This window comes from Anguilla rostrata, chromosome 7 (genome assembly GCF_018555375.3).
Source record: "Anguilla rostrata isolate EN2019 chromosome 7, ASM1855537v3, whole genome shotgun sequence".
In the NCBI taxonomy this organism is placed as follows: Eukaryota; Metazoa; Chordata; class Actinopteri; order Anguilliformes; family Anguillidae; genus Anguilla; species Anguilla rostrata.
The window spans coordinates 47,204,584-47,226,179 of record NC_057939.1 but is presented as its reverse complement, the minus strand read 5'-3'; the positions used below and the strand labels follow the sequence as shown (position 1 = coordinate 47,226,179).

General features: G+C 47.0%; 1 protein-coding gene across 11 annotated transcripts in view; it reads left to right on the top strand.

Moving 5' to 3' along the window:
• Positions 1–21,596, top strand: part of LOC135259881 (periphilin-1-like) — a 100,627-nt gene that overhangs the window by 69,062 nt on the left and 9,969 nt on the right. For 2 of the 11 annotated variants that reach the window (XM_064344767.1, XM_064344765.1), the window contains 9 exons: positions 2,704–2,748; positions 3,677–3,744; positions 4,448–4,654; positions 5,638–5,705; positions 12,240–12,374; positions 13,157–13,332; positions 17,542–17,618; positions 17,838–17,954; positions 19,058–19,189. In XM_064344767.1, the coding sequence (XP_064200837.1) occupies position 2,748; positions 3,677–3,744; positions 4,448–4,654; positions 5,638–5,705; positions 12,240–12,374; positions 13,157–13,332; positions 17,542–17,618; positions 17,838–17,954; positions 19,058–19,189 (981 nt within the window). In that variant the 5' untranslated portion in view covers positions 2,704–2,747. Of the gene's footprint in view, positions 1–340; positions 636–2,087; positions 2,250–2,304; positions 2,603–2,703; positions 2,749–3,676; positions 3,745–4,447; positions 4,655–5,637; positions 5,706–12,239; positions 12,375–13,156; positions 13,333–17,541; positions 17,619–17,837; positions 17,955–19,057; positions 19,190–21,596 lie in introns of those variants that run through there. The other 9 variants (XM_064344773.1, XM_064344771.1, XM_064344766.1 and 6 more) reach the window with 8 other exon arrangements.

The window sequence follows — 21,596 nt, the reverse complement described above, 5'->3', positions numbered from 1 at the left end:
GGAAGTGAAGGTTCTCGGCCGATATATTTTAAATCGTGTCAGCTGGCGTCTTATGATTTTTGAATTTTGCTTAAAAAATTTTCAGGACACCTTCAGGTCTATGTAATTTATTAAGCTTACTTGAATTACCCCCCCCCCCCCCCCTTTGAATTCAGTTATAAAATTCAAACATTAAATATTGGTAATGTCAGTAGTAACCAAAAAAATCCCCTACAGGGCGTTTCAGTAACTATCGTAAAATAAATGCGAAACCACCATTATGTGCCTTGCTTGCGGTTGCAAGCTTATACAGTCTATGGTTGCGAGTAGCAGTATCCTGTGTAGCAGGACGTCACTCATATAAAATCTCGGGAAATTAATTCCTCAGCCGTTGTCAGTGTAATTCACGTCAATGAATGAGCACTGGGGTCCTGGGGAACATTACTCACTGGCCCTGTGATCTAATGGTCGTATATGTTAGAGTCGATGTGCTCTCGAGCCTGTGTTAGCGACACGGCTTCTCCATCACTGAGTAAAAGTATGTAAGTATGCATGACTGAGGAAAACCTGCTGTGTACCCCGTTTCCTACGCGTGCAGGAATCAATACGGCGCTCACTGGCTCAGATCCACGTGCTTCCCAGCTCATTTCTCTGAGGTGAGCTCTTTGAAGACTTTCTACTTAGCCGTAAGTCTGGCTTTGCGTTATAAATCAGGGCCTGGCTGCCGGGCCCTGCTCCAGCATTGCATCTGGCTTTCTGTCAGGGTAGTCTATCATCTTAAGCTCTTTTCTCTGATAGAAAGCAGGCGATGCAAGTGCTGGGCATGCTGGATCTGGTGTTTCGGCACAGTGCTCAGCATGCATCTCTGCTCTACAGCTTCCTGCAGGAATGACAGGACAGCACCTGGGATCCACATAATGTGGCAAAGAGATAAGAGATTGCAAACAAAATGTTCAGTAACTCAGTTGCCAAAGGTGGCACAGAGCAAGGCTGATTTATTCAAAGCGTTTTTTCTTGTTTTGTTTTTAGGTGGAGTTCACATTTGAGGTACTGTGCAAATGTGTGTGTGCGTGCTTGTGTGTGAGTCTGTGTGTGTGTGAGAGAGATGTCCTAATGAAGAAAATAAACATACAACTATATTGTTAATACATTGGTGTGACAAAAAATCCCTTAGACACACTTTCCATACATAAATGTGCCTGTCTCAGTCACCAAGCTAGTCCTCATTACTGAAGAAAGTGTTCTTAAATGTGTGGCTTCCTTGAGTCCTGTAATTTAGAAGTATAACTTCCTTCTGCTGTTTGCATTTTTTGCCTGTTTCTTTGTTTTGTGTCTGCTAGATAGCCATTGACCATTACTTTGACGAAGGAGGGAAGGTTTTAGTAAACCGGTATTGGTAACCTCTGGTGAATATAGCCTGCCTGCACCAACAATTTGAAAGAATTATGAAAAAATATTTGAAAATATTTAAATTCTTTACTATGAAAAATAGTAAAGAATTCAAAGACCTTAGTATTGTTTTACAACATTTTATCAGTCCTTTACTTTCAGGAAAAGTCAGGAAAGTAAAGACTGTCAGAGCCTGCCTTTACAGTGAAGGCAATTTATGTACTCAATTAAAAAAAATCTACTAATCCCTTTACTACTATGTTTTTAGCCATGTGAATTTTTAATGCATGCTGCCCTTTGTTTTTTTTCCCCGATTTTTTTTATTGTCTTGTTTTATCAATGTTGTGGAAATGTATCACATTGTTGTTTTTAAAGGGTACAAGCGGATGTTTTTCAAGAGGAGCTTGTAGCATACACCAGGCTTCGAATAGTCCTGAATGAATTTCCTCTTGATCGCAATGTGCACAGCTACAGTAACTTCATGAAAATATCTACATGGCACCGAGACGGGAAAAACGAAATTGCAGCACATTTGAGCGATGGACGTGCTGATCCATACTCCATAATCCAAAATCGACCAACACAGAAACCAGCCTCAGTGGACACCACACAAGAAAAGATTAATAACTAATGTGAATTCCACTAGTGTCCTTCAATGAGTTAAACGGATATCACACAGCGGAAATGACGACCCAAAAGGGAAACCATCGAAAGTAGAGGATATCACGTGTGTGCTAAAGATGGATGAATAGCTATAACCAGCTAGCTGGAAAACGTCAAATGTATATTTGAATCGAAGACTTTTCCCTTACTATTTATGTGAATAATATAAATGTTGTAGACTGGATAGGTCTAACGGTCTATTGCAGTTAACGACTCTGGTATGTTTGTTTCGTGCACAGAATTGTTGCTAGCCTGTTTGCTTGAGCATGTAATGTTATCTAGCTACGGAATCTTGGTGCAGTTTTTTTTGCAGGCCCTGCCACTATCTCCGGTAATGCTAATGCAGTTTACACGTTTGTTGTGGAACAGTGGCCTACAACCTGTCTGCACTTTATAAATCGCAAAACAGTAGCTTTTGGCAGAATAGCTGGTACAAATAATCTTTGTAGCAGGATTAGTTAACATTAGCTAGCAAAGCTAAATTGTCCGTACAGTATTTGTGAAACTTTCTGATTTTTAAGTGCGTTTTCCGACTACGCTACGTATGTCTACGCTACATAAGTAGTACTATGTAAGTCTGCGCGTACTGGAATCAAACAGGTGGCGACAAGGAAACTGATCTAGCCCATTGAAGTGAATGTCCTGTGAATTTGCAACATTCCGTTTGCGCAGGTTTGAGATTTCCAGCCACCAGTACTTCCTGAAGACACCAAAGGAGTAAGTTGTAATAATTTACTGTTATTTTGTAAATAAATTGTAAAAATATTTTGGTTCCAGCGCGTGTTTGACGAAAACAACGTTATGTCCTTTTGAAATAGCTGTCAACCTTATTCCCCAACGTTCCTTGTGCGCGAATAGCATGACCCGTAGGAAGTTCCGTTGTTTTTAACGTACGTCTAAAACGTACACAAGGGACGTTACTATTTGGAACAGGTGAACGTATTTGATGGCGCATTCAGAATCTTTTCCTGGGGGACAAATAGTCACCACTTTTAATTCAAATTATTGCCACATTTTGTTGGAAACATGTAAGTTACTTATTGGGAAAAAAACATGCACACTTGTTACCCGTAAATCTTGTCGGAGCATACAACAGTTCAGAAGACACTGTTTGTGCAATCTGCGTTGCTCAAACCGGTCTGGCAGTGTGCATGTGAGCCTACGGATGTAGACCGTCAAAACTGCACTGCTGGCTCCGCATCTTGTACCAAACACTGGGGACTGGTTTTTCTTGGAGCCTGTGGTAGCTATAAGTGTTTTGTGGTTTGATTCCCTTGAGGGGACTACGCACGCCTCTAGTGACCCTCCGGGGAGTGAACAGTGTGTTAGACAGCCCCCTGTGGGCGTCATTAACAACGTAGCCACATTTTAGCCAGGTAAAAAGTACCAATTTATCACTTTGGGGAAAAAAAACCACTGGGGCCTATTCAGAGAGTAATTGTAGGGTATAGTGAGCTTTCCTTGCTGCTGTTATTAAAAGCGGTAATTTGATATCTGTAATCATCGTTTAGCTGCGAACTAACACACAGTGTTCCACTAAAGCGTAATTGGCAGAAGGGACAGTTTTCTGTCCAGTGGGTTCTGTGTTTGGAGCGTTAATGAATATCCGTCTCTAAGTTTCACGTTCCCTTTGATCTTTTTTTAGTGGCGTACAGAAGAGACAGGAGCACTATCCGAGCAGCTTACGATGAGCATTTCCATCCAGAAAGGGAGGTGAGCGTCAGACATACAAAATCATTTTATTTCGCGTCAGAAGAACTCGCACGTATCAGTAGTGTAGATTTAGGAAATGCTTTTAAATTTCTGTAAGTGTATGATTTGGGGCCTAATTTCTAAGGCCCCCTGCGTTTGGGTTTTTTGTGATGAATGAGTATTCACAGCAAGTGTTGTCTCAGTGAAGCGATGAGTCTGCGCTAATTACCTGAAATGATAAATGATTTCTGTCATGCTTTTAATTCCTCATCTTTTCCATTAATGCGCTCTTAAGTTATGTTTACACTTAATGTAAAAAGTCCCATAAGCACGTTTTGTACTGTCAGTCCCTAATTGGTAACGGAGCTGCAAAATGTGTATTGAAAAGGCATTGGCAGTTTTCTACGAAGGATTCCTTGAAAATGTTCTCATTTTCACTTACTCTATCTCAAGATGAGCTGTCTGTCACTGTGAAAGCCACTCCCTTCAGTGCAAGCTCCACCCATATATATGAGAGTTAAACGATGGTTAATTAAAACAGTTCAGTGTCATGAAAGCAGACATTCCATTTCTTGCTCCTGGTGTAAAATTGTGTGACTCACCCCTGTGATCTTTTTTTAAAATGGTGAACCAGCGAGTGGATATATTAGGAGAGCAGGGTTTTGAGATGGTTTTTGCATTAAGTTTGGGGATGACTATTTGTGTGTCTTTTTTTTTTCTCCAGATGCCCTACAACAGAGTGGTGAATATGGCTGAGAGGAGGGGAGACTTCAACAGACCCGAGGAAGCCTACCACAGAGATTTTGACTACGACGGCCCGCGGTACTACCCAAACGGAGGCCCCCGCAATTACCACGGAGACGACCACAGAGGGTACCACGAGAACGCTCACTTTGGGAACGTGCGCAGGAACGCCCCCCCCTCCCGAAGGGTGAGCCGTACCCCTCGCGCACCGAAGCAACAACTTGGATAAAACCTGTGTTCACCGACTGTGTGAATGGGTTAACCCGCATTAAACACAGGGTTTCGGTCATTTTAAAAGAATTAAAAACTCTGTTGAACGTTATTCTCAGTTTTGAGTAAATTTTCTGAACAGGAAATGTGGGGTTATGCTTAAATGCAGCACTTTTTGGAAGACTTTTTTTTGTTGTTGCCATTTTCATGATTTATAATTCTACCTCTCGACTTGGCCTGAATAGAAACAAGCCAAGCTTGTTTCTGTTATGATGTGTAATATTACAGTCTGTCTTGTGGATCTGAAATATGAACCCGGCTTCATCCATATAATTATCTGCCCTGCCAGGTAGGAAGGGAGTCAGGTTACGCTTATTAAACGTGTGCACGTTTGAGGGAGTGGGTATCATATCACTACTGACAGCTTGCAGTCGCCCCCTTGTGGAATACTGAGTTTTACAAGCTGCTTATCTTCGCTCTAATGCCACCTGGTGCTTGTACACAAGACATGCGGGCATAGCTCCAAATCACCATCTTCGAATGAACTGTACAGCCAGAATTTTGTAATGGTTCAGTGTACATTGCATCTAGTTCAAAGAGAAAGTTTGTTTTGTGTGGGGCTTTTAATCCAGTCAGTCATGCTAAGTTCCTCCAAGGACTAGAGGAGATATGTATGCAAAACGCTTATTTTATAGGCAAGTTGTCGATCACAAGCAGGCTTTTGCATTATTGTGGTCAGATGCTTATCGCCCATGTCCAGTGAGTGCTGCGGAGATCTGCTGACATGAATATTAAACCCAGAAATGTCCGTTATGAAGAGCTGTGCTACAACATATTTAGAAATGGCTGTATAGAAAAATGGTCTGTCTTTCTGACTGACTGACTGACTGATTGGTTTGTTGGTCAAACTGCCTGTTTTTTGATTGGTTAATTGATCGAGTGGTTGTGGTTTTCTCACAGGAGGAGGGGTACCACTATTACAGGGGATCCAGGGACGATTCCCAGGGGGGGCGACAGATGGAGTTCAGGTAAGGCCGAACTCCTGCCTCTCAAATGGGGGGGAGGGGTGCGCTTGTCTGTCTCATGTCTGTTTGAAGCATCGGAACCCGTTGCCGTAACTCCCAGCCCGTCTCATCAGAGCTTTCGGCTCGTATTCATAAAGCATCTGAGCAGCATCTTGCCCTGGATCAGTCTTCCCCTGTTCATCTCATAACCTTAACCATTATGAGTGGGCATGGCAGAACTGATCCTGGATCAGCACTCCTACTCAGAGATGCTTTGTGAATACTGGGCCTGGCTTCACCTCCTCGGTCCACTGTGATGGGTGGAATATAACCCATTCGTGTCTGTGAACAGTTCACATCAATGATTTTCCCTCCTGAAATCATTAGTTAAAATGTAGGGTCAGTATAGAGGTGACATCACTTTACAATACGATGACTTCCTTATGTGCTGTGAGCGTGTCTAGGGCAGAATCTATGGCCCAGTCTAAAACGTGGTTACTGTATCTGCTGTAATTTAGTAGACTTAACATAAATTGTTCTGCTAGGTTTGCCATAAGGTGTTGCACAATCAAAGGACAGAAAAGCAGTATTTAAAAAAGAAAAAAAAACATAGCGAGTTTTGAAATGGTCGTCGTTGGCGCATTGAGCGACCTCGGGATTCGGTCACAGGGTTTGTGGGAGAGAGAGCTGGAGTCTCGGGCTCTCCGGGGGTCCCCCTTCCGGAGCAGGTTTTGGGAGAGCGCTCGGGTCCCGCGTTCGGCCGCGGATCTTGGCAGGTCGCGGCGCGAGCCGAAACCACGGCCTCTTTCAAAGGCGCGCGAGGAACCGGGCCGGAACCCAAGGCAAACAAAGCCCCGGCTGTCGGGGAGGGCGTTTTCCGCGACACGGAAAGTTTGTTCCGCCGCATTTGTGCAATTACAGGAAAAAAACCCCTCGGAAACGCGAGCCAAGGCCTCCGAACGGAGAGCTCTGAGCGGCCAGGGGGAAGGCAAACCTGCGCAGAATTTACGCTCAAATTGGGCTGCATCTGCTGGCAGGAAGACTGGAAACCAAATACAGGAGAGTGTGTCCGTGAAGTTAAGAGAAACGTCTGCGTGCTTATTACTTTCATAAAAACTTCCGTATGGTTAAACCCAAAACATTGAGTTTTCTCGTGCATGTGGATGTTATAACTATTCAGATTGTTAAACTCCTGATTAAGCTTCACTGAAATGAATGCGTATATTGTTATTATTTGGTGTTTATTGTAAAAGCTTACCTTTTGCAGTTGGTGAATTGTCCATAGAATCCCATTAATGAACTAGTCAACAGATGCAGCAAAAATGATAAATATATTTTAGGGCTTTACATGACAGTGTGTGTGCATGGTGAACCAATGGGAGGCCAACAAAAAACAAATACTCTATTCCAGTTATGGGCTGCAGGGGGCGATAGTACTCTTTTTTTCAGTCTGAAAGAATGGGCCACTGTCTTAGTGAGGCAGGAATATTTACTCAGTTCTGTGGGTTTCTGGGTTATGAGTTTCCCCCACAGAGCTGCATCTGAGATGGTCATAAGTGTCTTTTTATGTGTAGTTCTCACAAACGCAGCTGTTGAGTGCAGTGTGCGGTTAATGCGCTGTAACTGGATTTCATTTGGCTGGAGTGTCCTCCAAAGTTTTTTTTATTTTTATTACATATCTTGATATCTTTCAAATGGATAAGATTCAAGTTGCTTGAAGCTTTCCTGCCTGCTTGCATTCCTCTTTAGGAGCTTCATCGTGTTAGGCTAACTGTAAAAACCTTTACTTCAATTCCCGGTTAGCACACTTCAGTTTTCAGGAGTAAAAGCTCTTAAAATGGCAGTGCCGTAGAGCCGCGCTGGGCCCAGTTTTGGGCCGTTTGTGTGGTCTGGAGGTTGATGGTCTGTCCCCAGTGGGCTGTTGGGCTGTGTCCAGCTCACGTGGGGGAGTGGGGATTTGTGGGGGTGGGGGGGGGGGATAGTGTCCAGACTCCAGACTCCAGATGAACTTCCCAGACTCCTGGGCGACGCTGAGGGGCCTGGGGGTCCACAGCAGGGGCCCCTGAGGGCCACAGCGACCCTTGCGGTCAGAGCGGACAGGCGACGGGATTACCCAGGGCACACTGCTCTTTTGTGTGGCCTCTGACCTCCCCCGACGGGTTTGGGATAACGAGCTAAACGAGGACTGGTTGATTGCCAGGGAGCCCGTCCCCTCCCCCCTTCCCTTGAACCCTCAAAGTCACCTCTTTAACCTTTCCCCTTGGCTTTAATGGCCCCCAAAGCTGTTTCACAGAATCCTAATTATTAAACCGTAATTATTTAGCTGTGTGTAATTTATTTTTGCAGGTTTGAGTTTAATTTTTTTTATCTTCAATCGCGTCCTTTTTTTTTTAGGACGCGATTGAAGATAAAACTAGAGACATGGTTGTTCAGACAAAGGCACAGAAACCAATGTATATCTTGAATTGTTTAAAAAAAAAATTTTTTTTAAAGATATTTATACCCATGGAAAATGTAATGTACTCTTGAAAACAATCATATTTCTTTAGAAAAGGGAAGGTTCCTCCCCCTGTGGTGATAAAAATGTCCTCGCTGTGCGTTGATATCCAGGTGTCTGGGAGCCTACTTTCCCTCTGGTGTTGTGTCAGCAGGCTTTAATCCTCTCCTGGAAAGGGGTGGAGAGTTTGAGAACTACATCTCCCCTGCTCAGGTCTGGGAGGGTTCTGGATTAATCACCTTTATCTGGCTTTATTTAACCGGGTAGGTCACCCGAGTCCACCTCTCTAGTGATTGGCGGGGCATGCACACGTTGGTTAGCCAATCAGATGTTGGTGTAGTATCATTAGGTCTGTAGATGGACAGTAGCCAGGGTCAAAGAGGTTAACCACACCCACTCTGGTGGCCGCAGTGAGTCAGGACTTACATGGCTCAGCCAATGGACAGAGTGCGTGTCACGGTGTCCCCCGGACTTACCTGCGTGTGGTCACCTGTCTGCGGCATTGAGGCCCCCACCTGTGTTGTCTGGGTCCAATGCAACGGAAGTTGTGAGATTGTTGAGGTTTAATGTAGGAAGGTTTCTTATTGTTGGTTTAATTTAGGCTTATTGGTTTCATTCTTTGGTCCTGATGTAAGTACACTTCCATGCATGGCGGAGAACAGAGGTCAGTTTGATCCTGCACCGTTTTCCGTAACTGAGCCAACGCTCCTTTGAACGGAGTTAATAATGTTGAACTATTGAATTAATTCACTGTGGCTTAGATCTTTTCTGACTGCAGGCAACGGAGGAAGAAAACATCTGCTGGGGAGTAGCTATTCCGTTAGCCGCTTGTGTTGCGTTGGAGTGGCATTTGTCCTCCTGTCACCCCCTCCGCTAGTGAAACGGCACTGGTTAGTAGCAGTAGGTCATATGGGCGCCTGCTCTCTCATGTAACACCGAGTGTCACGTTTCACCCTTTTACGATGGAGAAAGAATTCGGAGAGATCTGAGGGTAAAAAGAGGCTAAACAAATTTACATTTGCTCCTTGTGACCGACAAAGTTAGCGTATCCTTGATGACTTGATGACAATTTTGAAAGGTGAGCCTCTTTCTTTTATATGTCTTTTTTTCTTTTTTCTTTTTTTTTAAACAGTGAAATGGTTTTATAGGATTAGGAAAGGGGGGGCGTAAGGCTAAGGTGGGGGGAGTGGGAGGTGCGGCAGTTTTGGCGGAAAGGTCCCCGCGGTAATTCACTCCCGGAGCAAATGGCCGACCAGGTTTCGGGAGGCACTTCAAACGGGGCCCCGGGGCCGTAAAAAAAAAAAAATCCGGCGGGGGGGCCGTTTGAGCGTCTGCCCTTTGTTAGGGGAGCGGCCCGGGGGGGTTCGGCGGAAGGTCAGGGAGAGAACCAGGTGCCCCCCGATTCGGGCCCCGCCCCCCCGGCTCGACGCTACGGCCCGTCGTATAGCGCCGCGTCGCGCGGTCGCGGAAAACCAGTGACGGACGGATCGAGAGTCCGAAACAAAAGGGGGGGGGGGGGAGGGCAAACGTTAGGACTTTTACTGCAGTTTGTACAGATGTGCATTTAAAAAAAAAATAAAAAAGAAGACAACGGGAGGAAGAAAACGACTTCCTCACTAGCGGCCGATGCCGGAGGTGCTTTAGAATGCGCGTCGCGTTAGAGGCTAATTTAGCCTCCCCGTAGCATATCGGGCGCACACTGATTTATGGGGCATTGTGAGCGAATGTAAACTTACTGGGCCTATCTGATGGTGCGCAGGCTGTGCTGGAATGCGGGCCAAGGAGAGTGTGGATGTAGGGAACTGGATACCTGGAGCGTTTTTATAGGGACGGGCGGGTTTTATGGGTCGCGGGTGGTATCGCGTTGCGGCTGGAAATAAGTTAATCAACTCTGCCTTCTTCCCTCCTTTTTTCACCCTTTCCTTCAGCATGCCGTTGAGTCCTTTCACCAGAAACAGACGTCTGTGTCGCTTGGTCTTCAGGAACTGGGACAGATTGACCCGGTGTTTAAGTGCTTTGTTTGTTTGTGCTGTCACTTTGGTGCAGTTTTATTAGGTTTGTGTGCTGTTGAGCCGTGTTCTCTACCCTGTTGAGGGGTAATCCTGGGATCTGTACGAGGCGGAAGGTGTGTACAAGTAATGACTCAGCGCAGGTAGCCACACCTGTACCCCTCCGTGTGTATTTAAATACTCAGGGGAGAGGACCGCAAAAGCGTGTCGAACAGGTGTGGACATCGGGTCAGATCGCCCCGGCAACAGACCGGAGGCTGCACATCTGCATCCTATCGGCCACGCCGGGGGGAGGCCGGTCCGTCCGGGGGCGTCGTCCGCACCCCGACAGTCTCCGGGTCGCCGGGGTCGTTCCCAGACTCCTCCGGTTTCGGGCTTCCACGGCAACGGCTCAGCCGTGAACTTAAAAGGAAGAGTCGGGTTAGGAAAATAAACGGCGAAGTCGCAGTGAACGGGTAGATGGGCTTCTCTCCCGTCCTTTTTACCGCCCCTTTAAAAGCCGGCGGTGTCTGTGGACCACCAGCGGACACGGCTCGCACCGGCCGCCGTGCTCCCCCCCTTCCTCTTCAGTTCACGACCTCGTAAAAATACCCCAGAGTTCGCCGTGGATGTTTTTCGGGCCTAGCTAGCCGATGTGTTTTAGCCGCGCGCCCAAGCAAAGGGGTTTCCTGCCCCGGTTAGCAGGAGCATGAGTTTGAGGGGAGTATGTGGGTTTGTTACTGGGAGTGTGAGTTTGAGGGGAGTATGTGGGTTTGTTACTGGGAGTGTGAGTTTGAGGGGAGTATGCGGGCGTGTAAGTGTGCCGTTGCCTACGGCAGCAGCATCTTGGTTCCGGAGTCCTCCGTGCTGCGCTCATCTTTACCCGACTCTGTGCTGTCACAGCACAAGAGGGGCTCTCCAGAGGAAACAAATAGGCTGCTTTCCCTACTGACAGAAAAAAATGTGGAGCATTGTCACTTCCTCATTAAACCTTTCGAGCTTACATTTAAAGTTACGGGACCTTCACATGCGTTATGAAACTACGTATACGCCTTGTCTGGTTGTCGCAGTAGTGTAGCATCTGACATTGCAATTCTGCTTTGATATTTCAATGTCTTATTTGTCTTTTTCTTTTTTTTTCTTTTTTTTTTTTTTTTTTTTAGAGAGAGCCGTTTGAAAGCTGAAACTTTCGCAGGAGAGCCCCGATCATAACTGAGAGATATGCTAGACCCAGATCAGTGTGAACAGTCCCCGTAACGGCAGTCTTTATGGCCTGTACCTGTGATACCACGAAAAGCCCGATCAGCGGAGCTTACGGCTCCACTCGATACGGCTGGATTGGTGGAGAATTACACGGTATCCAGGCGGATTAGCAGTTTCCCTTTACAGTCCAGGCACTTTCAGTCAGATTAACTTAAAAAGCTTTGCGCATAACTGCCACCATATCCTGGCTTTAAGATAAGTTCGAATTTTCTTTATTTTTTTTTTTGTTAAATGTTGAATTTGAGCTGTGCTAGCTGATAGCACTCCCTGCTCCGGAGCTGCTAATCGGTGTGTTGAGTGCAGAAGAAGGGCAGTTCCTTCAAATTTCCTAATATTTTCAGAGTTTCTAACTTCTTTTTTCTTTTCTTTCCTTTTTCCTTTCTTTCTTTGTTGGTTTTTCTTTTCTTTTCAAATAAAACATCAAAATCAAATATCCGTCACCTGTGGGAAGTGTAACCACACAGTGTAAACACACATTCACACACACATACACATTGTGCGTGCGCACACACACACACACATACATATACAAACATATACATGCAGGCACAAATTTAGTTTTAATTGCTGTGTGAGAATTTTTGGTGACACTAGTTACACACTTGACAAACCTTATCCCAAAATCTACCAACTGAATTTTTACGGTAAATGGTAAATATATTTTTAATTGGAAACTTAATAATGGATACAAAATGAACTACAAAATAGAATCTTAGAACCGGTTGCGATTTGGTTAATGTGATGTGATATTTGATGTTTGGTTTTTTATTCATTTTTCTGTGATTTTTTTTTTTTTTTTTTGCCTCTCAGAGCCAACAGCAGAGCGGGCCCCCCACCCAACGTTAGAGCTCAGGGCTTCTGTCCCGCCCCCAGGAGCTTGTCCAACGTAGTCCCCGAAGTCGCTGATGACACGCTAATGCAGGCCATTCTGAACTTGGAGCGAGGGTACGCCCACCTGTCTGGTGCATTGTGGGAGTGAGGGTTATTTGGTGTGCGGCAAGCAAGGGGGAGGCCAGGAGTGAAAGGTAGACGAGCTCATTAGTTCCATTACCCAGCAGGCAGTTCTGAAGCACCTCCCCCCCCCCCCTTTCCACCCCTCCCGTCTTTAGACTCAGTAGGGTTTTCTCTTTCTTTTTTTTTGTGTGTGTCCTGGGAATGGTTTTGATCAAAGTCCTATAAAGGGTTAACCTCTGATTTTGCTTTGATTGTTATGCCATTGGCTGCTCTTTATGCGAGGAGTGACATGGTTTGGAAGCCCAATCAGAACCAGGGCATCCAAACGGCCCTGGTCCCCTTTCCCATAATTTCACTTTAAATTCAGTCGAACAAATGGAGCGTCAGGGCGTTCCCCAAGACCTTGACTTTACGTCCTTCTTCGTCCCACGAGATGGCTGATCTGATTTCCCCTCCTCTTGTTAAATCTGGGGGAAAAAAATGTTCCGTCTGTGAGTGTCTCCTCGTATAAGACGCACCTCATCTCATTTGGAGGGAGAAGATGATAAAATGTGTGAATTGGGGGTTTTCTTTTTTTAGCAATCCGCATGTGCGTGAGTGTGTTTGTCTGTTTGTGTGCGCATGTATGTGCGTGTGCCCGTGTGTGTGTGTACATGCGCGTGTGTGTGCGCTCTCTACCTCAGTGTGCACTCGGTGGTGGTGGTGTTGTGATCGCAGCTCTGTCCCTGTGCCGCTGATGCTCTGTTTTTTCACCGTCTCTTCCCTCCCCACAGGGAGGACCGGGATCACTTCCGGAGGAAGAGCTCCTTCCCCCCGCAGCGGGACAGGTCCCCCCCCAAGCGGGACGTCCCGCACTCGCCGCACAGCCGCTCCGGGTCCAGCGTGAGCAGTCGCAGCTACTCTCCCGAAAAGAGCAAGAGCTACTCCTTCCAGAAGCTGCAGAAGAGCAGTACGTGTCCCCCCCCAGCCCCTCCCTACCCTGTCCCACGAACCACCTGTTAATCTAACTTATATATTTAATTGCTCAGAAACACAAAATAATAAGAATAATAGTAATACACATATTGATTTCAGTTGTGGCGCAGTGATTAATCACAGTAATAATTTCCATTTTGAATCATTTCTCCGAAGCGTCCGGTGGTGAACGAGCTTGGTGGACCGCTTTAGGGAAATAACTGCAACATGGCGGTCGTTGCAGACAAATGGGTTCCTTTCTCCCAGCATAATTACTTGTGAGAATGATTTGTGGGCCGGCTGCGTATAGCAGAATTTACTTCATAATGAAACGCATTCTTAGAAATCGTTTGCGAGACTGGAATTGTTTCCGGAATATTGTTTAGATCCCTCATCGTGTCAATTTTGTTTTTCTGCGTTTCAATGGAAAACATTTTCAGATGATTTTTAAGAAAGGTGATTGGTTAGAATAATCAATGACAAAATAATTCATAGCACCAGCCCTACAATACAGCAGGCAGGGATGGGATTTTCCTCTAATTACTTTAGATGTAAACCATTTGAGTGATGGTACTGACCTGGAATCAGTTGTCCCCCGTCTGTGTTTCAGACTTACCCATTACGAGATTACAGTAAGAGCTGATCCTAGATTAGTTTCCCTTCTCCATATCCCAAATGTGGTTGTCCTCATATACCTCCCCAGTCTTTGCCCTACTTGGATAAGTGGTGCTTATTGTGCGAAACGTAACATTTGGCCTGTTGTGTCTTTCCCTCTTCCAGCAGGGAGTCTTGACCCTGATGCTGGGGATTTAACAGACCAGTCCATTTTAATTTAACTTTTATCTCCCACTGAAGAGGATGCACCCCCCTCCAGACCCCACACCGTGTCCTCTTTGATATCTTCAAGGCGGAGTTCAATGCTGAACGCACTTTCATGCCGAAGGAGAGCCAGAGCGCTCCGCTCCTAATTTTATCAGGGCTCCCCATCTAAATCCACGATTGAAGCCTGCAGTCTCTCTCGAACCTGAGCCAGATGATAATTTGAAACACCGTTTGGTCACCAGTTAAAATTCCTGCGGATTGCAGCCACTTTAAAAAGTATTTGTTTTCACAAATAGCCAGAGTATATCTCCTGGGTGGATCTCCAGGATCGTATTTTATCATGGTCCAAAGCGCAGATGTGGGTTTGTCCTAAGTTTGGCCCGGTTGGATGCTGGTGCTCAGACGAACCAGGCCAATTCCAGTTGCCCACCTGCTGTGGCTTTCTCAGTCTGTGATGTCACTGATATCTCCAGGTGTGGACTGCGCAGGGCAGGGCGTCTTTGGAGGGGCGTGTCCCTCCCACAGAACCCTGGGAAGGTTTTTGAGGGTGGGTCAGCGCTGACGCTGGCTTCGTTCACTTTAGCGTTAGCCGCACGGAATCACCTAGCCCCGCACCAGCAGCTGTGCGTGATGGGCGTGGCCTTTATTCTTATCGTCCTGTCGTGCATACCCTGAATTGCTTCTGAAAGTGGCTGTTAGTAGATATAGATTATATGTAAAAGAACGTAAGCTGTGTAAGTCACTTTGGATAAGAATGTCTGCTAAATGTCTGAAATGTAAATTTAGATGTGATTTAAAGAGTACTGGACAAAAGGAGAAGTCTAGAATAGTGGGGAAACATGAAAGCGAATGGACGTTATGTATTTTAAAATAAATGCATGTGCGCAGGTGTGTGCTCTTTCAGCCGTGGCTGGTTTCAGTTTGGTGGAGTGGTTTCTGTTAGGCCGCAGTCATGAGATCATTTGATGAATTGAGTGTTTGACTCCGTATTCTGTTTTCAACTGTTATTTCAGAAAAACCTATTTCCCTCTTCTGTTTGGAACCATCTGTCCGAACGTGAAGCCGCACGTTGTGTGCAGGATGATGTCACGCGTTTCCCGTTCTTCCGAGCGCTCAGATTGGTCCGAGCTGCAGTAACCCGTTGTTAACGGGACGGGGGGCAGTGGGCGCGGTCTGCGCTTAATGCAGAGCTGGGGTGCACGGCGAGGCTGGAACACTTTTGGGATTTTATGCCAAACCCCACTCTTGAATTTTTAATTGGCTTTTTATTCTCTCTGATATTTTTAGTTTCAGATCATAGAGGTGACTTTGCATAAAAGACTGACTTTCCTTGCCATTTGCTGTCAGTCTACCCCTTCTTTTTCCTGAATACTATTACAGACTGACAATTTACCTCATCAGCATATTGAAGACACACAGAACATAAAGCACAGTGCACTACAGTGCAGGATAAGGGGAGAATTGTTCATGGTCAATAGGTATATACGGTAGACAGACAAACCTTGGTGGGCCTTTTTGATTTATTTTCTGTTTTAAGTATTAACACACTGCCCTTCACTGTCTGAGCCGGAACCTTCCAGGTGATTGTGGATGTACCGCGAGTGATATGGAACACCGCTAAGAGATTTATGCGAAGTGTCGGGTTATCCGGCAGCTCTGTTTTTCGGGCACGGGGTGGGGGGGGGGGGGGGGTTGCAGGTGGCATGGCGGATGTGGTGCGTGGGAGTGGGGGGTGGGTTTCGGTTCGCCGGTTTGATTGGACACGGCTGCCACGGAACGCTGGCGCACGAGGGTGTCCAGACCCCGTGGAAGCTCGCTTTCATTTAGGCGAGGTCAAAGGTCGGAGGTCACAGGTTTCGGCTCTGGGTTCTGCCCTGCATTTGAGCCGCGGCTCCCCGTTCCTTTTGAAACTGTAATAAAAGTGCGAGCCAGCAGCGAGCTGTCTGGCTTTCTAATTAAGGCTTCAAAGTGAAAATAAAAAAGCGTCATTTTATGCTGTAAGGTACATGGGTGTGCATGGATGCAGGGGTCTGCTGGGTGCTTCTTAAACACACAAAAGGAGAGTTCTTTTTAACCCAGTTTTAATGTGTTAATCCTTAAAATCATGCTTTTTTTATTTGCTCTTTTTATTTACATTGATTTGTGGAGCTTGCTTTTCAAATTCACAAGACCGACAACTGAGTTGCCTGGGAAATAAAAAATCGAAAACTTGTGAACCGGTTATAGCTCTGATGTCATTTATTTTTTTTTGGTTGATAACATCGGCTTGTGTGCGGAGACCCGCCTCGCCACGGCGGTCTCTGTTCCGGAGAGTTCTGATAAGCCCGAGCTCGAGCGCTCTGATCTCTGAGAACCACGGGTTTCTGCTCAGCCGTTCCTTCTCACTTTCTTTAGATTAGTAAAAACTTTCTCAAAAGTTAGTCGCACTTTTTAGAGCTGTGCTTCTTCGCCCCCCGCTGTCTGTAATTGCGTGATCGTTATGAAGCAGAACTACGCCGAAGCGTGCCTGTCTTTATCCTTATTTGCTGTTCCAGACGCTTCAGGTCTGAGTTTGAAATCCCTGCTTTGTTGCCGTGTTCTCGTTTCTTTGTCTGCCTTCAGTTGAAGACTGTTGATATAAAACCGCACGTTTCCCTCTAAAGAATGAGTTTGTGCTTCCAGTTCCTTCCAGAGGAATCGTAACGGCGTCTTGTGTTTGGTCTCGCGTGCGTACAGAAGAGTTTCTTTCACGCTCTTCCACGAATCACGCGTCTGCAGGTCTGTTAGCGATTTTTACCCCTGGCTGCCTCCCCCCCCCCCCCCCAACCGGAGATCCGCGAAATGATGGCAAACATCTCCGCGATGGCGACGGCGGCTTGTCTCGGACATGTCGGGGGCGGCGGAGCGCTCTGGGGAACCTCAGCCGTTGTTACGCACGCATCGTCCGGGAAGACGGGGCAGATCAAACATCCGCCCGTCTCCGGCGTCTGACAGACTCCTCACTGGCGGCCCTCTCTGTTATGAGCCGCCTCTTTGAGCGATTGCTCCGCGACTCCGAGTTTTTAGAACTGGAGGAAATCCCTGGTGTCCAGCTGAGGCCTTCCAGAGAACCTCAGCTGTTTGAAATCAAACGGATTCGCATCATTACCAGAGTTGTGTTTCTTTTATTTATTGTTATTTTCATGTGATTTGGTGTGTATAGATGTTTTCATTACTCATTTTTTTCGCTCTGTTCCCCTCCCTCTCTCCCTCTTTTTCTCTTCTCTCTGCCCTTTCCTCCTTCCCCTCTCTCTCTGCCCCCCCTTATCTCCTTTCTCCCTCTTTTCCCTTTCTCCCCCTCTTCTCACCTTCTCTCCTTTTTTCCACCTCAAATTTTTCCCTCTCTCCCTCTTCTCTCCTTCAGATAAAGAAAGGGCTCCCAGTCAGCCTGTGACTGCCTCCAGAGATGGGTCTCCTCAGAGCTCTGTCTCCACCTCAAAGGTGGGTTTCACTCTGTGCGTGCGCCTGTGTGTGTGTGCGTGCGTGTGTGTGTTTACTGTCCATGTCCTGTGAGAATCACAGTTGTGTTGATGGGTGCTTCCTCTGGGGAGATGCTAGCAAACGATTGATATTTTATGCTTGTAGTTGTCTATATTGTTTCCTGTGAAAATGGACCTTAAATCGGGTTGTCCTGAAGTGTGGTTTTGTGTGTCTGTGCAGGCGAGCGTGGACAAGGCCAGCAGGCCCCTGGAGCCCCCCCTGCCAGACCCTCTGAGGGAGAAGGTCGAGGAGACGCAGGAGAGACCCAGCGACGTGCCCGAGACGCTTGCGCAGTTTGTAAGAGCCTGCCCCCCCCCACCCCAATACCCACTCCCTCCAACGCAGTTCAGTCACAGATTCTCTATACACAGCAGATACTCAGCTCCCACGTTCAGTTTCCTCTCTGCTACTTGACTGCAGGAGCCTCTGTTTGGTAACAGGAGGTTTCAGTACTTTATTACAGTATAGAGCTTTTGTTGCTATGGCAGTGCACTTGGCCACACCCCTTAATGAATATTCAGCATTGGAATGTTTCACCTACAGCAGACAGAACTTTCCTTACATGGAGCCGTGTTCCTGTTTGGTTTGTAGAATCTGTGGTGACACTGAAATCAGGACTACACCCCTTATGTAATCTCTTCCTTCCAGAAGATTCTCCCAGGTCCTCCCCACCCCACACACAAACTTCTCCCGTGGTACAACGCTGGCTAATGACAACCATTGCGACCTTTTAGGGGTCACGCCATTTCATCGCGTGCACTTGGACCGCTAAGCTAGCCTTTTCACATAGCTTCCAACTCGCCGAGACTTCCGTGTGTTTCTTTGAAAGAAAAAAACCGCAGCCTTCTCAGGAATACGGTGAAATTCCTTTGCAATTATATAGTCGGTAATCTATGCCTTCCCAACAAGATGGCTTCTGGCTTTGTGCGTGGAAGCACTTAAGCTTGGGGTCTCTTTTGAGGTTTCGCGAGCGTGTTTCTGATTTGTTTTCTCAGCGTATTGGCCGCTGCGGCTTTCTTAAGCCCCATCCCACATCAATCTCTGTGTGACCGAAAATGCCATTTTGAGGAATGTTCGGAGAAACCTCAAGGAATGAGATGACCCCGTGCTCAAACAAGACTATTTCAACATGATCGCAGTTTCACTTAAGAGCTTTAAATCCGCTACTTCCTGGAAACAGAATGCACGTTGCTTATGTGGGTTTTCTCTGCATGACCCCATTGCTTTTTATGTGTGTGTGTACATACTAAAAGCCCACTGCCCACTTGTTTATGTTGGGGAACTTCACGAAATTTGACAGCATACCAAATGCCCGTTTATTGTTCTGGAAAAATCTCCCCGCATCGCCCCAATGGGCCTCCTGCTGACCCCTGTTTCTTTGCTGCCCTCCCCTCCCCCAGGAGGAGATCTCGGGCTTGGATGCGGAGCAGGAGGACCTCCTGCCTGTCAAAGACGAGGCCGCCAAGGCCAAGGAGAACCTCCAGGAGCGGCGGTCCAAGGCCATCGCCGCCAAGGCCCGGGAGATCGAGCAGGTACGGAGTCCCGCTTTTATTGGGGGTGGGGCTTACCAGACAGAAGAGGACAGGAAAGTCCCTGTAATGAGTCTGAAACGGGCTTCAAAACAGGCAGTAGTTCTGCCTTGGGAAAGGTTAAAGAGGGGAGAGCTCAACGTAGCCGAGAATCTGAGAGACCAGGATCCATATTCATTTGTTAAAAGCGCAAATCCAGGCTTCCCCCTGTTATGAATACGAGCCCCAGGCACCAATCAGAAGCTCTATTTTCAGACTCATCGGAAAGTACAGACTTTCAGACCTCAGGGGTCAATTGCACGAGTTTAAAGCCCTTGACCGCAGAACTGCATTGCAGCTGGAACGGCTGTCCTGATCTGTGCATGCAGTTCTGTGGTCTAGGGGTTTAAACCTGTGCTATTGACCCTAGGGGTCTGAAAGTCTCTGCTCTCTGATGAGTCGTAAAATGGCTTCTGATTGGAGCCCAAGGCTCGTATTCATAACAGGGGGAAGCCTGGATTAGCGTTTTTAATAAATGAATATGGATCCTGGTCTCTCAGTTTATCGGCTACATTGAGCTGTCCTCTCTCTCTTTAACCTTTCCCAAGGTAGAACTACTGCCTGTTTTGAGCCAGTTTCAGACTAGATTACAGGGACTTGTTTTTCCTTAAGGATCTTCACGTGTGGGAGGGGTGTAATATAAAAAACAATGTTGCGCTGTGCAGCAGCAGGGCTGGTTAAAATCCCACTGAGTTCATTCAGTGAACGGCTTACATAAGACACACACACACAGCATCCGAGGGCCGGGCCGATTATGAAACCGGGCTGGTTTGCGCGCACGCCTCGCGCGTTCGGGAAGCCTCATCGATTTGGCTCTCCGGGTTTCGTAAGACCGGCGTCGCGGCCCGCATCCCACGGACCAGAGCGTTTGCCTCCCACGCGGGTCCAGAACAGGCAGAGCCGCGGGCGTCCAATAGGAGCGCGCGCTGCGCTTTTCGGCTTTTCCGACCGTGACACGTCCGCGGCCCGAAAGTGTCACAACCGAGCGTTCACGTTAACCACGGCCGGTGGAGCGGCGGTCAGAACGGCGGGGGTCGGGGCGAGGTCAGCCGCCCCCATCTCCAGCTCGGCATCACCGCCTATTACTCACGCTGCGGTTGCCAGGCAACCGGAAAGCTGACCTTGCTGTCCCACACAGCAGCTGAATCCCTCGCGGTTAAGTTAGTTCGTCATTCGGGATCTGGTTTTCCACCCCTGAAGCTTCACTTCACCCAGTTTGGGATCTCTGTGGGGGGTGGGGAGGGGGGGAATGAGGTGGAATTTGTCCGCTGCCTTGAATATCGACTGTGTTTCCAGTGCAAGTCTGGCTACCTGGACCTATCGTTAGTGGACAAGTGGGATGGCCAATCAGAAACCAGCATTCGCCTGGTTTCCTGTGAGACGGTGTGTGCTGAGTCTGTACTGATTGGCTACTGCTCGTTAACTCCTGCCTGGTTCAGGGTAGACTGAACTGTAACATGGCTGTCGACTCACAGTAGAGTTCTGTCCCCTCAGGCGTAGACCTGTCCCCTCTGAAATCCATCAGACGAAGGTGCGAAGTGCCGCTGCTTGTCGCCGCCGCGTTCTCTAAATGTCAGTCGTGATTTAAGGCCGCGTCTGTGTACAGTCGGCGAAAGGTTATCCGGTTTCTCCCTACTGTCCCGCTTCCTCTTGTTGCTTCCTTTTCATTGGTTACATAAGCCAGCCTTACTTTAAATAATGGCCATCGGAGTGGAACAGGACACGCACTGCCTAACCAATGAAAAACACCGGTTTATTTTTAGTCATTTGTATGGAAATGCACTATAATATAATTTTGCTACATTTGTTTGTAAAATGACAAAAAATTAAGTATCTACAGTTAAGAATACCTGAGTATAATTTTTAAAGATAAATGGAATCGTCCATATGTATGTATGTTTAAAACATTCAGTTTATTTAAAGTGTATTGTAACCACTCATTTACGATAATGCCCATTTAAAAGGCTCTCCGTTGCTGGATCTGGACGAGTCCTTAGTGAGAAAACCACATTGTAACTCCACTATTGTAAAATGTAAATCGCACATTTAACTGGCACATCTGAATAAAACCCCAAAACCTCTGGACTTTAAAGCTTTTTACAGACATGGAAAAGCTCACCAGTGCATTTGTACAGTAGGTAAAGGGCATACCTTAATGGATTTCGGCAGTGTGAGAGAGTGTGTCACACTTACGGCAAATAACGGTCATTTGAACAATCGCTCACCTTCCCTCTCCGACGTTAGCATCCGCCGCGCGCTTTGGCCGCTCGTAACGAGGCTCGGTAACGACGCGCGGCGCGGCAGTTTGTTTAACCCGCGTAATTAAGCCGAGAGATCGGATCTCAAGCTGTTTGCGTTTCTGCGGACGCCG